Genomic DNA, 16,920 nt, shown 5'->3' with positions numbered 1-16,920 from the left:
AACGAACCTAACTGATTTATGCCATTTTTTCAATAAAATCGTGGAATTTTTATTTAAGTGTATAACCGTCCTGAACAATTGAGATCGTTTTTATAATTTATGAAAAAATAAAAAAAATTCCGAACCGAATAACCTTGCACGTATGCAAATATATTTTATATAGTAAAAATATGTTAAATTTTATAATATTTTCAAATATAAATATTATTTAGGTGCTAGACCTCTGGTGACTAGACGACTTTGGAGTTTGCTCATTAATTAGTTTTTAATTAATTAAGTTTAAAATTAAAAGATACTATAATAGATATTATATCAAACAATACGGCAAAACCTATGCAAGCACTCCTATTAAATGTTTAAAATCGATCAATATTGCAACAAGGTTTTACTTCTTGACTTTTTGGTGAAGAATTGAAGTGATTCTTCAAAAACATATTTGTGAAAGAAGTATTTTAAGTATAATATATCTTGAGGTGACATTTTAAAAGTAAAAAAACTGAAAATTAACTAAACCATACCGATACCAATACCGAAGAGAAACCGATATAATTGAGATGGTTTTAAAAAAATTAATTTTGGTTATGCATTATAAATACCCGAAAAATTAGAATGATATAATTTTTTTTTAAATAACCGACCGAACCATCCCATTGACACCCCTACTTTTTAGGGTTTTTTCTTCTTCTTTCTCTTTTCTTAGGCATTAGTAGCTAAAGACCCTTGTTGGTTGTGGCTATGAATGATTGTTTAGTATTGAATTTTATGGATTGAAGATTGGTTATCGCAAAAATTGCTCTTTTGTTCTTAGTTTAGTATTTTGTGATTGACCACCATTGAAATAAATTCATTGTCCGAGTTGACCTCGGGAGAGGAATAGGAGGATAAAATATGGGACAAAAGGAGCATGATCTTCTCTAGACATTAGAGTTGATTTGTATCTAGGATAAGGATATACCTAGAGACCTTGCTTGGTTACTAAACAAGATGAAAACATAATGCTCCGCAATTGGTTTAGTTTATTCCCGTTCAACGATGTAGTTAGACTACCAATTGTGATAGGCGATTAGAGGTTGGGAGACCATGATTATACATTCAACCTTGCAAATCATCAATTTGATAACTAATTGAAGTTCATAAAAGAAGATATTATGCATGAGTTCTTAGTAAGTTGTAGCCCTGAAATTTTTCCAATCATTGTATACGTCTTTTATTCTTGCATTCTAATAAGGTAAATTCTTTTGATGCGCTTGAATAAATAATCAGGATTATTATAATTTAGTACATAATTAATTGACAATTCCTTTGGTTCGATAATTCAGCTCTTTTAGAGTCACTATATTACTTGCGCGACTGCATATGCTTGCGTGCGCATTTGGGAGCAACATGCACCTTTGAATTGATCTCCTTTAAAGTCATCGCCAATTATTATTTGAATTAATCTCCTTAAAGTTATCGCCAATTATTATTTGCTTACGAAAAATTCAAAATTCAAAAGATAATTTATCTTATTTACATGTCAAAGTTAGTTTTCACAATATACATCTTAATTGTTAACTTCATGTTACTACTCTACTTTTTAAAATTATTATCAATCTATAATAGTACTTTTCATCAAAATATTACTTCATTTCATGATTTTGTTAGTTCAATTTATTAAATAAAAGTTAGAACTTTCTTTTCAAGTCGATCGTGCTAATTAAAATGAGTTAAAAAGTTTATTTCAAACTTATATATATTGACAATCTAATTCTTTCATATAATGTGTCATCACTTATAATAAAAATATTTAATCGAACCGATTACTAAAACTATTTGACTAAGTCATTCTTTATATTTTTTTTCCATCAATTAGATATTATATTTACTCTATTAAAAATGTATTAAAATATATTATACTATTTATTTTGATAAAACAAATCAATTTTATTAGGAGTTTATTTTATTAATTATATTTTAAAATTTAAAATTTGACTACTATTACTTTGTGAAGTTATTTAATGATAAAAATAGTATTAAATAAAAACAATAAACTTGTCTTGATTTGATAAAATAGATAACTAAAATAATAACGTTAAAAATTATAAATGAAAAAAAATTCCTAAACTCAAATTAAATTTCGAAAAGCACACACGTTGACGGAGACGTGTGTTTATTCTCTCTTCTTAGTAAGTAATAATTAAAATGCCAATCAATCAATCAACTTATATAACCGTTTTTAGATGGATGCCTGAATTGCTATTCACCCCATTGGTTAAATTAAAAATAATTGTCCAATTTACAATATATATAATCTATGTATAATATGTATATAATTATTTATTTGTATATATCGGTTAGAAAAAATAAAAATGAAACTTGATTGACTATTTTTGTGAAGTTTCCTTTTAAATTTCTTTTCAAATAATTTGTGGAATTATATTGAATATTTTCATATGTATGTTTTCAAACTTTTTCAAGAAAATGTTCAAATCGTACAAAATTGATCATTCGTTCCTTTCTCTCCTATTCCGTATTTTTGTATTTAGAATTTGATGTGATTGCTTGATGTTTTTTTATTTTAATAGTTTCTGATAAATTTAATAGAAAGAGTTGAACAAATAATTTGTTAGAGATGAAAAGTGCTAATATTTGATAACTTGAAGGATCAAATTGTTAAGTTTTACATATTTAAGTTTTCATTTTTTGTTAACTTGGATAAACTTAAAAGGACAAAAATGCTTTAAGAACTCTCCAGTAACTGAGCAAAATCCCAGAGTCTATCATGCTTTCAATCGCTCGACGGGTTCAAAGTTCACATCCTTGCCTCCAATTCATTGGTCTCCAACTCCGGTCTGCTCATGCCGCCGGAAGTTCATCCCCACCTCGGCGGCGGCGGTCCAAGTTTTCTCCATCAACAATGTTGAAGAAAGTCGACGACAAGTCAGATTGGTGGGTTGTCGACGGAGAAATGCACGAAATTGGTGAAAATATACCACCCAGAGAGAGATTCGTAATCCCAAGACAGAACATCCCTAACAAGCGTCGTAAGCAGCTGCGCGAACAGTTCATGCGCCGTACTCGCCTAGTCCTTAAAGAATCTGTTAGTATCTATCATACTTTGCCTCTACTATTGCTAGGGATCAATTTCAGATATGTGTTTCTCACGAAAATATCTGTTGTTTTGCTAGTTTGCACCTCTTCTGGGGAAATATATAAATTAGGAAAGGGCAAACATAGGTTTTTTTTTATCATGAAGAGAAAACCGCAGCTGTTACCCATTTGGTTGGGTGAGGGTAAACTTCATCCTAGTGTAACAACTCGCAAACCACACAGGACACGAATGAATTGGAGGCAAGGATGCATGGTTTTTTTTTTTGAAAGGGCAACCTAGATTTTACTGCCTCACTATTGGGATGTGTCGAAGAACAATAGTTTTTAGAGCGATGTAAATAGTCTTATTATGTCTTCCCACAAAACCAAAGTCGGATTGTTAATGTAGAGTATTACTCCTACCATAGCATACTAATCTCCATATGGATACAAACTATGTTGAAGTACTGCTGCATCATATTGCGACTATCATTTCTTATTGTTTGAACATTGTTTGACTTGGATATTTTCCAACCTGTGAATATGTTAGGAATTTCCTTTTTCCCTTCTAACTTTGGGATTGTGTTTACTGTTTGTTTTGATGTTTTACAACTTTATTAATTGAAGGAGCATGAACCATGGTGCAAAAGATATATGGAATTGTATAACGAGATGAGAGAGAACTGGGAGAGGCTATATTGGGATGAGGGTTATTCCAAAAAGCTTGCTCAAGATCATGCAAACTATGATTCTGCTGAAGACGATGATGAAGATTTCTCTCCATACAGGTTAGTTTATTTCTTCCTTTCTGCATTCCTTTATCATACACTCAATTGTTATTAGTTTTGGGAGGACACTAACTGTTTCATGAACTACACTTTTCAGCACTTTCTCCCTTCTTAATTGTGTCATTAATCTAATTTAATGTTGTTAAGAAGAGTGACCTATTGATCCGTTATGCATATCTAAATTTATCTGTATTTGTTCTTTCAGGAGAAGTAGACCTAATGCTGACCAAATGAAGGTAACTATAAAAATCCTCTACTGCATTACCACATTTACATATTTTCTAATAGCATGTCTTTCCATTTGTACATTTCTGCCTCCTTTGGCAAGATAAAGCTACGGTGCCCTTTTGATAAGTTCCAGTTTGTCATAAGTTGCTAAAAGCTTTGAGTTTTAAGCCCCATTGATAGTTCTCCCATACTAACAGAGATATCCAAAATATTTTGTGGATCTTACAATCCATAGTCGAAGTTCTTCCTAAGTATTAGATGTTTTGAGTAATCACTGATCGATTGAAATCAGAAATTCTCAACCAAAATGATTGTTCTTACAACCCCATCCCGTACTTTTACTTTCAATCAGTCAACACTTACAACCCATCCCATACATTTACTTTCAATCAGCCACCACTTACAATCCCATCCCATACTTTTACTTTCAATCAGTCACCACTTACAACTCCTAGCTTGATCCCTTGCTTTCACTGTCTTTGTTGAGCAATCTGCATTGCTTCTTGGAGTTTCTTCTTTTATTTTCCTGTAAGACGACTTCCCTCCATGGGCTTTTAGATCTACTCACTCCTTTTTTATTAGTCATCTTATTATCACACTTAGGAATTATTGCATCTGATGGTACATAAGACATGGCCAAACCATCTTAGTCTATTTTCTCTCATTTTACCCTCTATATCTGCTAGTTGCATCGTGTATCAGATATGATCATTGAATCCTGTCCAATCTAGCATGTCCGAACATACATCTTAGCTCAACTTTTCTCTTACAATGTTCATCTTGTGGATATGTTATGCATTAGTGACTCAATATTCACTCCCTTATAGCATTAGTGATCTCAAGATTGTTACATAGAATTTCCCTTTTACTAGCATATCTTTTTAGCATTCTGGGAATCCAATGGTGTATGCAAGAGGATGGTTTCACTCTTAATTACCACTCAAAAGAATTTCAACTTAAAATGCTCTCAGGCACTTTCCCTGAGATAACTCTCTTCCGTACTTCCTAGGGGAGGGGCCCCCCGCTTTCCGGTGTATTTTGGCCGGAATACGATTTCAGTCCTTGTCTTCTTCCTTTAACTATTACCTATGTGATAGTTTATTTCTCTTAGATTCAGTCTGTTAATTACTGGTTCTTATCAATGGGGGAAAATAGGATTTATTTCAATGCTAGCTTCAAATCATATGATATTACTAGATGGAGATCTGAAGGAACAGTGTGGTATGAGTGGGTTGAAAGGAGTAGAAAAATGATGAGAAGATCCTCCATGAGCAACAAAATCATGGAATGGATTTGCTTCACCCTCAGAGAAGCATCCAGTGATCAGAGAAAGTTGATTAGGAGACGGAAAACTGCAGAAAGAGAGGCGGAACACTTTTGCACCAGAAAATACAACGAACATGGAAGATTTATGAGTATCACATCAATTAATAATGGGGGAAGATCTGTCCTTGTTATTCCTGAGTTGCCATGAATGCAGGGTGGTATGACATAACTCTCAAAATTGAAAGCTTCATTAAATGCCCCAAAAGTTTGGCTGTCAAAATCCATCAGAGAGGCAAAGACAAACAGCTTGGAGGAAAATGTTGAAGTAGTATCTCAAATGGAAAGTCATGAGAAGAGGCTATTGGAGAGATGTATGTCTAGTGGGACATCTGGAAGGGGGAAATAAGGAGAAATCTACACTGTTAGAGGTTAGACGATGGTCATCCTTGTTAAGGAAAAAGGCTTTCGGTGTTAACATTTATGAGATGTATGGAGGAAAGTTTCTATTTGAATTCCCCAACAGGAACATGGCAGAACAAACCTTACAAGGGAAGTGAAATTGGAAGAACCAAAGGTTCAACCTGGAATGGTGGTTTCCGTTGGTAGGTTGCATCCCCAACAACATCCTGACAAAGGAAACATGGGTTAGAATCATTGGTATTCCTCTCCATCTTTTGTCAAGTCAAGTGTTCCAAGAAATTGGAAACCTTTGTGGAGGATGGGTAGCTACAGAGGAGGAGACAGAACTGAAGAATCATATGATGTGGGCGAGAATCATGGTAGAAAATGATGGAAGAAACATACCCAAAGAAGTCTCTATCTCCAGGTATGGGGTCGTTTACCATTTCCCGATATGGGCAGAGAGTCACGTGAGAGTTGAGGTGCTGTCGGAAGTTGGGAAAGGTGATCCTGGAGCTGTTGGAGAAGAAAACAAGAGAAGTACAATCCCCCCCTTTACCCAGAGGTCCATAGGATGCAAAGCTTGCAAAGTCTGCTAAGCCTGCAAAAAGGGTACTCAATCCCTTATTTCAAGGGATTTCCCAGCTAGAGAACATGTGGGTGGATCCTGTCTCACAACTAGCAATGAAGAAAGAAGGGAAGCATGTGAGAGGCACATGCCCCATTTAAATGAGGGGGAAATATTGGGCCTCCATCAGCAGCCCAATACAAGGAAAAGAGTTTCCAGAAAGACCAGAAGATGAAAGCTGTAATATATCTCTTGATTTTCTTGAATCGCGACACTGTCGAGAAACAAAAAATACACACATGCAGAGGGCTGATCAGATTATTCATGAGGCTTGGAGATGGCAAACATGATGGGAGAAACAATAATTGAACCACTGCACCACCTGATTGAAATAGAAGAGAATGATATGAACATGATAGATACAGAAGTGGAGGATATCAGAACTTCAAAAACAGGAGACCAAAGATCGATAACTGAAGTGGGGGAGTGGGAGATAGAAGAGGCAGAACCACTACAGGCTCAACAACAAAAAGTGGTCAGAAATAAAGTAAGGGAGACATCAGTATGGGTACAACAAAACTTAATCAAGTTGGGGAAGGTTCTGGGGCTGATTTCCCTTGAACTACTATTACAAGTGGACAGTGCGAGACAAGCAAGAAGAATGGAACCAGAAACAATGTGCAAGAAAACAAGACTCCGATGCTCCCAAGAATTGAAAAGCCTAGTGAATTTTGATGTTAAGTTCAAAAATAGTGGGAATAGGAGTAAGGGGAGAAATTTGATTATATGTCATAGATGAAATTCAAGTTAGTCACATGGAATGTAAGGGGATTGAATGATAGAGACAAAAGAAGATTGGTTAAGGGTGTGATGGAGGGGTGGAATGCAAAGATATCATTTGTCTGCAAGAAACCAAATTAGAGGGGAATATGGAAGAAAAAGTTGGGCAAATTTGGGGAGGTTGATGGATCAAATATGCAAGTTTGGATGCTAGTGAAACTAGAGGGGGAATTTTAATGTTATGGGACAATAGGGTTTGGAAAGGCGACATTGTGGAAACTGGTATGTACACTCTAACTTGTAAATTTGAGTCCCAATTGTATAACTACTCTTGCCATATCACAGGGGTGTATGCCCCTAATTGTTATGTAGAAAGAAGGTCTGTTTGGGAGGAAATGGGGGCTATAAGGGGAATAATAGAAGGACCTTGGGTTGTATGTGGTGATTTCAATGTAGTAAGGTTTATCTTAGAGAAAAGAAATTGTGTGAGAAGAACCAGAGGCATGAAGGAATTTTCAGATGTTATTGATGACCTGAAATTGTTAGACCTACAACTAGAAGACAATAATTACACGTGGTTCAAAGGGGACAATCTCGAGGCAGCCTCTAGAATTGATAGAAATTTGATATTAGAAGAGTGGGATGAAAGCTTCAATAACATAAAGCAAAATGCTCTACAGAGACTCGTATCAGACCACAGTCCTGTGGCATTACAAAGGGGTGTATGGAACAAAAAGAAGAACCACTTTAAGTTTGAAAACTGGTGGCTTGGCACAGAAGGGTTCGCTGATAGAATCAGTAGTTGGTGGCACTCTTTTAACTTCTCTGGGAGACCTGATTTTATTCTCGCTTCAAAACTTAAGGCTCTAAAAACCAAACTTAAGGATTGGAGCATGAGTGAACAAGGGAATCTAGGATCTAAAAGGAGAGTTCTTCTTAAAAAGCTATCTGAGTTTGATGAGATCATGAAGGGCAGAGGATTATCAGAATGGGAGATTTCAAGCAAGAATTCAACTTTACTAGAATATGAGGAGTTACTAAAAAATGAGGAGATCTCATGGAGGCAAAAATCCAGATCACTATGGCTCAAATAAGGGGATAGGAACACCAAGTTCTTCCACAAAATGGCCAGTGCTCACAAAAGATACAATAACATCGATCAATTGGTAATAGAAGGGGAACTGTCTCAGGATCCTTCAAGAATAGAAGAGGAAATTGTTAAGTATTACAAGAAGCTGTACACTGAAACAAACAGTTGGAGACCTGCTTTCAGGAACAACAATTGTCCCACACTTAATGAGGAGGAAAAAATGCATTTACAAAGAAATTTTGAGGAAAGTGAAGTTCTAAACTGTTTGAAGATGTGTGCAATCGATAAAGCCCCCGGCCCCGATGGCTTCACTATGGGATTCTTCCTTAAATGCTGGGAGGTGGTGAAGGGTGATATCATGAAAGCTTTTCAAAACTTCTATGATCAGGAAGTTTTTGAAAAGAGTTTGAATGCCACCTTCATAACCTTGATTCCTAAGAAGAAAGGTGACAAAGAATTGAAAGACTTCAAGCCTATTAGCTTGATTGGAAGCATCTACAAACTGTTTGCCAAAGTTCTCACAGAGAGAATGAAAGGGAACTAGTGGATTCTCAGCAAATGGCTTTCATCAAAGGTAGACAAATCATGGATGCGGTATTAATTGCTAATGAGACTGTGGACTCTTGACAGAAACAAAAGAAGCCAGGAATCTTATGTAAGCTTGACATGGAGAAGGCATATGATCATGTAAATTGGGAATACTTGTTGAACACTCCGGAGAGGATGGGTTTTGGAAGGAAGTGGATCCAGTGGATCAAACAATGCATCTCCACAGTGAGGTTTTCAGTCCTCATTAATGGATCCCCGGCTGGATTCTTCAGTGCACAGAGGGGACTCAGACAAGGAGACCCCCTATCTCCTTTTCTTTTTTTAATTGTTATGCGGGGGTCTGAATAGCATGATTAAAACTGCAAAGTTGAGGGGATGGTAGAGTGGTTTTGAGGTTGGCAGAAATGGAGATAACAATATGGAAGTGACTCATCTGCAATATGCAGATGATACTCTTATTCTATGTGATGCTGAAGAAGGCCAACTCAAGATTTTAAGGGTGATTTTGGTGCTTTTTGAGGGGTTCTCAGGTCTGCACATCAATGCAATTGGAGGAAAAGCTATCTGTACCCTATCAATGAAGTGCAAAACATGGAGTATCTAAATGCAATATTGGGTGGGGAAATAGGTGTTTTGCCAACAACATATTTAGGGATGCCTTTGGGAGTTAGTTCTCAGTCTTATGAGATCTGGAACAAGGTGGTAGTAAAGTGTGAGATGAAGTTAGCAAGGTGGAAATCACAATATCTGTCCAGAGGTGGGAGACTTACTTTGATAAATTCTGTCCTTGATGCCCTCCCAACTTATATGATGTGAGTGTTTCCAATTCCTCAAACAGTCATTTGACAGATTGGACAAAATTAGAAGAAAATTTTTGTGGCAGGGAAATAATGAGAAGAAGAGTTATAACCTGGTCAAATGGGATGTTGTAACAGTGGGTAAGAGACAAGGGGGATTGGGTATTAAGAACTTGAAAAATCAGAGCAAGGCTCTCACAATGAAATGGTTGTGGAGGTTTTGCAATGAAAATCAATCCTATGGGAAGGAAGTCATTAGTGCTAAGTATGAAGGGGAAGATTACTGGATGTCCAAAACTGTTACTACACCTTATGGAGTAAGTGTATGGAGGTCCATTAGATCCTTGTGGGATGATTTCAAAAAAAAATACAAGGATCAAAGTGGCAAATGGGGAAAGAACTGACTTCTGGATGGATGTATGGCATGAGGCTGGCAGGCTAGAAAATTTGTTTCTATATATTAGTACCTTAGTGTCACACCAACACAAGTCCATAGCTGATCACTGGTCTCCTCAAGGGTGGAACTTCATTTTTAGAAGACACTTAAATGATTGGGAGATTCAGTGAGTTGCTGATTTTTACAACACCATTGGTCCACTCAATGGATTGGAGGATGATTAGGATACTTTATAATGAAAGGGCAACACAAAAAGGTATTTTCAAGGTGAATTGTGCTTATAACTGGTTGAACAACTCCTACCAGTTGACAAGTAACTGGCCTTGGAAAGGAATCTGGAAATCCAAAACACCCCTCAAAGTATCATGTTTTGTGTGGTTATTGGCCAAGGAAGCAGTTTGACCCCAGACAACCAAATGAAGAGAGGGATTCCATTGTGCTCAAGGTGTCTATTTTGTGGGGAAACTGCTGAGACAGTTAACCATCTTATTCTACACTGTAGAGTAACTTGCCAACGTTGGAGACTATTCCTAAATCTCAAGGGCATGTCATGGGTCATGCCAAGCAAGATCACTGAAGCCATTCAGAGTTGGGAAGAAGCTGGAATGCAGTCTATAAGCAGAGAGAGATGGAGAATTGTCCCTGCTAGCATTTGGTGGGCAATATGGAAGGAGAGGAATTCCAGATGTTTTGATAGTATAGAAAACAGTATGTAAAAAGTCAAAGCTTAATTGCTTGTTGCTACTGTGTTTTTAGTGTAATCAATTATACTCCAATGACACTATCTCCCTAATTGGTGTACTAGACTCAATTTAGGATTAGATAGTTGGATTTGATGATCTTATTGTAAATATGGCTACTATGTACTGTTGTAGTAATATACAAAGTTACCTGTTTAAAAAAAAATGGTGTATGCAAACAACACCGTGGAATTTTTTCTAGGGCCATATGGAGAAAGAAATGCGAGAGTTTTTTGAAGACAAGATCAACAATGTAATTAATCTATAGCTCAAGTGTTTATTTTGCTTAGTCTCTCGCACAACGATACTACGAGATATGCTTTAGAGTCGGAAGCATTGTTGACTTTCTTAGTTGTTTACACACATTGTGAAATTCTCTTTTGGATGTTCTTTTGCCCCAACATTTCCTTAATGCTGGTTTGTTTCACATCAATAATATTCCTTTATTACTCATAAAAACTAGAAAACTTTCGTTTTACCTTGTTGCCTATCGTACCTATCATAAAACTTGAGTAGCACTTCAACCATCCTATTTAATCCTACATTTTACATATTCATTTATTATCCTATTCTCTTGGAAAACTAAGTTTAGATATCTGAATAGTCTTGTTTTTGGGCAGTCAATTTTATTTTATCTCACTTCACCTTCATGTTTCATACAATAGCTAGAATTGTGGTGTAAATATTTGCTACTTTTCTAAAACCTTACACTCTAGAGTACTTCTGCATAGTTCCAACTTCCAACATTTGCTAATTTCGTCAAGCATGCAACACGGATCCTCTCCCTAGATATTATTGATTAGCTCATCTGTAGTTAGAGTAAACAATTTCAGATTATAGGTAGATCCTTGGTGTAAACCCGTAGTTATTGGAACCTCCTCCGTATCTCCACTAAGTGTTCTCACCCATACGATTGCTCATTTTTAAAAATAAAAGTCCACCTTACTAGGTGGAGGTTAGGAATAGCCCTAATCAATTTCATATATCGAACAAGAGAAGAAGATGGAGGAGGACATAAACCTTAACCTCCATCACAAAATTAAGAGTGAAATTAGTCACTCTAAGGATGATGCAAGCTGAAAAAGTACTACACATTTGTAATTTTTTCTACCATAATTACATCTGAATTACTATAGTACATTGTTATTAGGTAAACTACCGCCAGCATATTTCCAGCAAAAAGAGTTTTTTGGACAACATCATTAGCTTCTAAAACTTTTCTTTGTTAACTTTGAACCATAAGTTTGAATTTCATCTTGATCTTGCTTCATTGTAGCTCTAAATCACCAGGCTAGGAAAGAACCTCATTTTAGACCGTAAGTTCCCATTCACTTTCTCCCATATTAGCCTACTGATCCTCGCCTGTATTACCCTCTCTAAAAACATGAAGAAAAATGGAAGTTGCCATTTCTAGTCAACCTCCAAATATGCTCAATAATGCTTCTAATATGCCAAGGTGGTTAGACTCTTATTGATAATCTCCATTATTAGTAGAGAGTCCAATACCACAACCAACAACAAACCCCTTTCCAATATCAATACACAACTTGATTCCCTGTAAAAGAGTTGTAGCCTCCGCAATATTGTTGGAACACATTCCATAGTAATAAAAAAAAACCTTTAATAACTATTCTACGATGATCTCTAATGACACCACCGCCTCCAGCACTCCTAGGGTTGCCTTTTGAGCATCCATCCACGTTTAATTCCACCCACTCTTCCTTCTGGTTTATGCCATTTCACCAGTTGACTATTGATGGATTGGTGCAAATTTTCCAAGTGAACACATTTTCCTCCCAACTTATGGGAAGTTGAAGTTCAGGGAATCGAGTTTGGAAGATGAGATTCATGTAGTGAACAGACTTGATGAATAATGAACCTGTCAGACATTCATATTCTCAAATCTTGACAAACACCTCTTCTGCCAAATTTCCCAACAGAGAAGAATTGGACCACACTGTATAAAGACTTCATGTCATTTGTTGTTTAGTCAGCCACCATTTCATAGCAATTGTCTTAAGAGGACCCAGAAGAAAATTGATACAACAAGTGTTGCTAAAGTAAGTCCATACCCATTTAGCAATTAAGCTTTTACCAAACAAATGGGGGATATTCTTCAGTTCATAGTTGGTACAACAGTTGCACCTTGAACAAAGCACCACACCCCTCCTTTTGAACTGTGTCATCAGTTGCCCCAGCAGGGCCACTGGAGGCATTACAAACCGGCCGCGTCTCCAGGGCCCCGTGGAACTAACCGTGGTGGACCCGCCTTGAAACAGCGGGACCCGGTGGGTACAGCTAGTCGGGTTCGCAAAGCGACGCCCGGAAACCACGGTAAAAAAAGAAAAAAAAAACTGTGTCATCAGTTGCTGCTACTCCATGAAAAAGCCTCAACATAAAAAAGGAAATTTTAGAAGGTGATCTTCTATGCCACATTAGTTTACCGGATAAAATTTCATCGTGAACTCTTCTCAATTGTTTCCATGTAGACTTTGTAGTGAACTGCCAGAATTCTCCAAGGTCCAGCAAGCCCAATCTTTCTTGCCAACTTCAATCTCTACACTTAAAACTCTTTTTGACAATATAAGCAGGCAAGAAGAGGCTCAACTTATCCCATCTCCATCTATACCATCGACAATAGTTTTTTTTAATTTGATACTTCTTGGGGTAGGTCTGATATTAGTTAATCTAGCTAGTGGTATGCTCCCATACGAGTCCAGTTATCCCACCAAATGGAGGCTTCTCCATTTCCAACTTTCCACGGGATGAAATATTCCATCTCATCTCTACTCTACATCATTCTTCTCCAAATATGGGACTGCCCATATCTCCAAATCATTTTTGTGAAAGGTAACATGTATTTTAAGCAAAGGAATACACTAAAGGTATGCAAGCTGGGACAATCTTTCATCTCTCTCTGTGCTCTGGCTGATTCCCATCCCTATTCCAACAAGCTAAAGCTTCCTTTATGTTTCTTGGCATAGCCCAGCTAATGCCCCTTAGGTTGATGAAAATATGCCACAAATTTCACTGTCTCTCTACAGTGTAGAAAGAGATGATTTATTGTCTCCAGCTCACATTCACAAAAAGAACATCTGGAGCATAATTCGAAACCCCTTTACATGAAGTTATCTCCCGGAGCATAATTGGGAACCTCATATCTCCAAATCTTTGCAACAGGATATATCCTATTCCAATAGAAACTGATTCAAAAGGGAGTTCTCGATTCTGAAAGTCCACATTTTTGCAGAGAAAACCTTGCAAAAGTTTTCCATAATCTTCAGATGTGACCCGCCCTTTGGACCAATAACAACCTTCGAAACTCGGTGGATAACAAGCCCGCCCTTCTACCCTTCTCCACTTAAATACCAGGCTTCGCTTTACATGGTGTGGGGCTTGAATACATAATATACTAACAAAGAAAATAAATGAAGAAATACTAAATATAAAATAGAGGAAATTTGAGGAGAAGGGAAAATCGGTCAATTGACCGATTGACCCTAAGTTGCTCTTCTATTATAAATATATATAGTAATAATATGTGGGTGGTTAAGCTTTTTATATGTTTATGTTTTGGCTTTTAGTGATTGGTTTTCGGATGATGCATTTTTTACGGCAAGCAGTAAATAATTAAAAAGTAATCTTTCTTTGGTTTGACTTGGACCTCAATTTTGTATACTAGCACGTTTTGTTCTTTATTTTGGAGTGATTCATTTAGATTGCTAATAGCTAAGTTGCTAATATTTTTCTTAAATTTCCTGGCTGCACGCTCCCTTTACTTTTTCTTTTATGTCTTAATTTTCTTCATTTTCATGTTTTTCTTTTTTCTTTTTAAAGTAGTAGCTCATATATAATTTGTGCCATTGCTTGAAAATGTCTTTGACATGGCTTCCCAAGCTGCAATGTGCAAGACCATTTTTTAACTCTCTCCATGTCCACTAGTTTATTGATTGCCTTTCCACCTGGCCTTTCATTCAATTGCAGGAACAGGGAGGAGGTACAGGGAGAAACAGACAAGGTGATAATTGGGAAAAGGTTAGCCTAATCCGTGATAAATTTGAGTACGACAGAGAGAGAAGAATGAGAGAAAAAGGTTAGTCCAGCATTCTTCTCTGGATACACTATATTTGTTGACTTGTTTGCTACTATAGTTTGCTGGAGAAGTTGGAAAGTTATAGCAGAGAAAAAACATTACTTATTGAGAGAACTTACATGTAACTATCCTCTTTTTGCATGTTGGGTCCTATGTTGACGTACTTATATCCTGGTACTGTACTATCTTTTTTTTTTTTCTTTTTTGTGGAAACTATCTAGGCATCAATTCCAAATTCCTTCTTGCAGGAAATGTTAGCATTTCCTTTCCCTCCAATTTGGTTTCAACTGTTTCCTGTTAGTAAAATTTGACAACACCATTTTGTTTTATTTTTTTGCTCTGCCTGGTGTTCTTTTCATTTACTTCTTCTTTTTCATCCCTTCTCTTCTTGAAAGTTTTTGTGGGTACATTTACTTATTATTGTAATTTCTGGTGGCCTTCGTTTTGAATATCTACCAATTAGCATTGGTTCGTTTATATCATCTCCCTGCTCTGACTTGAGTGATACGGTGTTTGCTTGTTTGCCATCTCTATTTATTACTGGCACTCTGTTCATTACATGTGAAGAAGTCTCCATCGTCTTGATAGATTTATGTATGAACAATAATGTCCCTCATCTCAAATGCACAACAAAGGGAATGAATCTACTGATATATTTGACTTACTGCTTACTTCCTAAGTACTGATCTTTTATTTTCTTGTGGCCAATTTACAGCATTTGCACCTATGAGTGCAGCAAACAACATTGGTATGGATTACTCAACTGCGAAGTACCAGGCCTCTGATACTCGGAGATACATCTCTGACAGTGATAGTGACATTGACTGACTGAAAAGATGGCCACCTTTCAGAAACTAGCATCAATTGTCTCTTTTGTTTGCGAGCAACTTTCACATGACACAGATGATAACTCAATGTGTGTACAAGCAGGGCATTGCTACAACACAACAAAGTTTATGGGGCTTTCTCGATCAACTAGTAGACTTGCATGAAGAAAGAGACCAATGTTGAAAATGTACACAATAAATTCCTTCGAAGTCACCTGCATGAGCTCAATTCAGATATCCATAAAGGGGTGTGCTTAGTGCTCTTGTATAATTCGGAAGCAGACTTCTCTACTCTGTTACTTTTCTACTGCGCTACCTGTGGAATGCTGAGATTTCTTACAGCCTGTTTTTGAAGCAATGTAGCTTGGGATTGTAAAGGGAGCATTGCTCCCAACTGAGCAATAATGGTTATGCTATTTGGGGTGTTTAGCAATACCTCTCATGTTGGCAATTCTATTCAGCGAAGCACCACATTTAGTGCTGGTAAAATGAGACTACATTTTATACGCCCAATCCACCCATATTCTAACTGGTTGGAGAGTGATATTTTAAAGTAGGTAAAAATTGGGCATTAGCCCATATTTGACTTGTAATAATATGGGTAAGTAGTATGGGTGGCAGTTCGGTTCTTCGGTTGTTTTATCAAATTTTAGTTTGATTTTGAAAAAGTGTGCACCAAATATCGAACCAAACTAGTTTGGTTCGATTTTTCAACTTCGATTCGGTGGGGTTCGATGTTTTTAAAGCAGGTTTTCCGTGCAAATGAGAAATAAAATGAGAACAAATTTATCATAATGTTTAACTAAACATAAAAATTGAAATAAACATATTTTATAATTTGAACAAAGAAATGTTTTTATTCTATTTGTTTCAAGTTCAATAATTTTAATCCGGCAGTGGCAGCCAACAATTATTGGGAGAAGGCAATGTTTTAGCCATTTAACCTTGAGTATTCACTTGTCTTCCCTACTTCAAAATTAAACAACACAAATATTTTATAATTAAAATCATAAATTTAAAAAGAAAGTATTTATTGGAGTTTTGATATCTAAAATTGCAACCTTATCAGTTTAACTCTTTAAAAAAGTATAGTTTGGGCAACATCTTTGGCAACATCATCTATCGGTAAGAAGTGAAGACGTATGTTTCTTTCCTTTAGTCAACTTCTACCCCATATATAGAGTTGTCAAAAAGGGTTGGCCCAGCCCCATCGCCCAAGCCTCTAGAGTCAAGGAATTTGAAGGTCTAGGGCGGGTCGGCCCTTCATTTGGAAGAGCTTGAAAATTCTTAACCTAGCCCAACCCTAGTAGGGCCGAGGGCGGGAGCAGG

The 16,920-nt window shown here is 36.5% G+C and overlaps 1 protein-coding gene across 1 annotated transcript; it reads left to right on the top strand.

Annotated features, from left to right (window-relative positions):
- The first annotated feature begins 2,718 nt into the window (after nucleotides 1–2,718).
- LOC125830647 (uncharacterized) lies at nucleotides 2,719–16,259 on the top strand. Its single transcript, XM_049509822.1, has 5 exons — nucleotides 2,719–3,079; nucleotides 3,697–3,857; nucleotides 4,063–4,093; nucleotides 14,656–14,764; nucleotides 15,480–16,259. Exons 1-5 carry the CDS (start codon nucleotides 2,762–2,764, stop codon nucleotides 15,590–15,592), a joined length of 732 nt encoding a protein of 243 aa, XP_049365779.1. The 5' UTR covers nucleotides 2,719–2,761; the 3' UTR covers nucleotides 15,593–16,259.
- The last annotated feature ends 661 nt before the right edge of the window (nucleotides 16,260–16,920 follow it).

The sequence above is a fragment of the Solanum verrucosum genome, unplaced genomic scaffold (genome assembly GCF_900185275.1).
Source record: "Solanum verrucosum unplaced genomic scaffold, falcon-dt-bn FXZP01000297.1, whole genome shotgun sequence".
Lineage (NCBI taxonomy): Eukaryota > Viridiplantae > Streptophyta > Magnoliopsida > Solanales > Solanaceae > Solanum > Solanum verrucosum.
This window is presented reverse-complemented; position numbering and strand designations above follow the sequence as displayed.

Coding starts and splice junctions, on each gene's coding strand:
- LOC125830647 (XM_049509822.1), top strand. CDS start 2,762: ATGCTTTCAATCGCTCGACGGGTTCAAAGTTCACATCCTTGCCTCCAA. Junction 3,080..3,696: donor GCCTAGTCCTTAAAGAATCT/GTTAGTATCTAT, acceptor TATTAATTGAAG/GAGCATGAACCATGGTGCAA. Junction 14,765..15,479: donor GAGAAGAATGAGAGAAAAAG/GTTAGTCCAGCA, acceptor GCCAATTTACAG/CATTTGCACCTATGAGTGCA.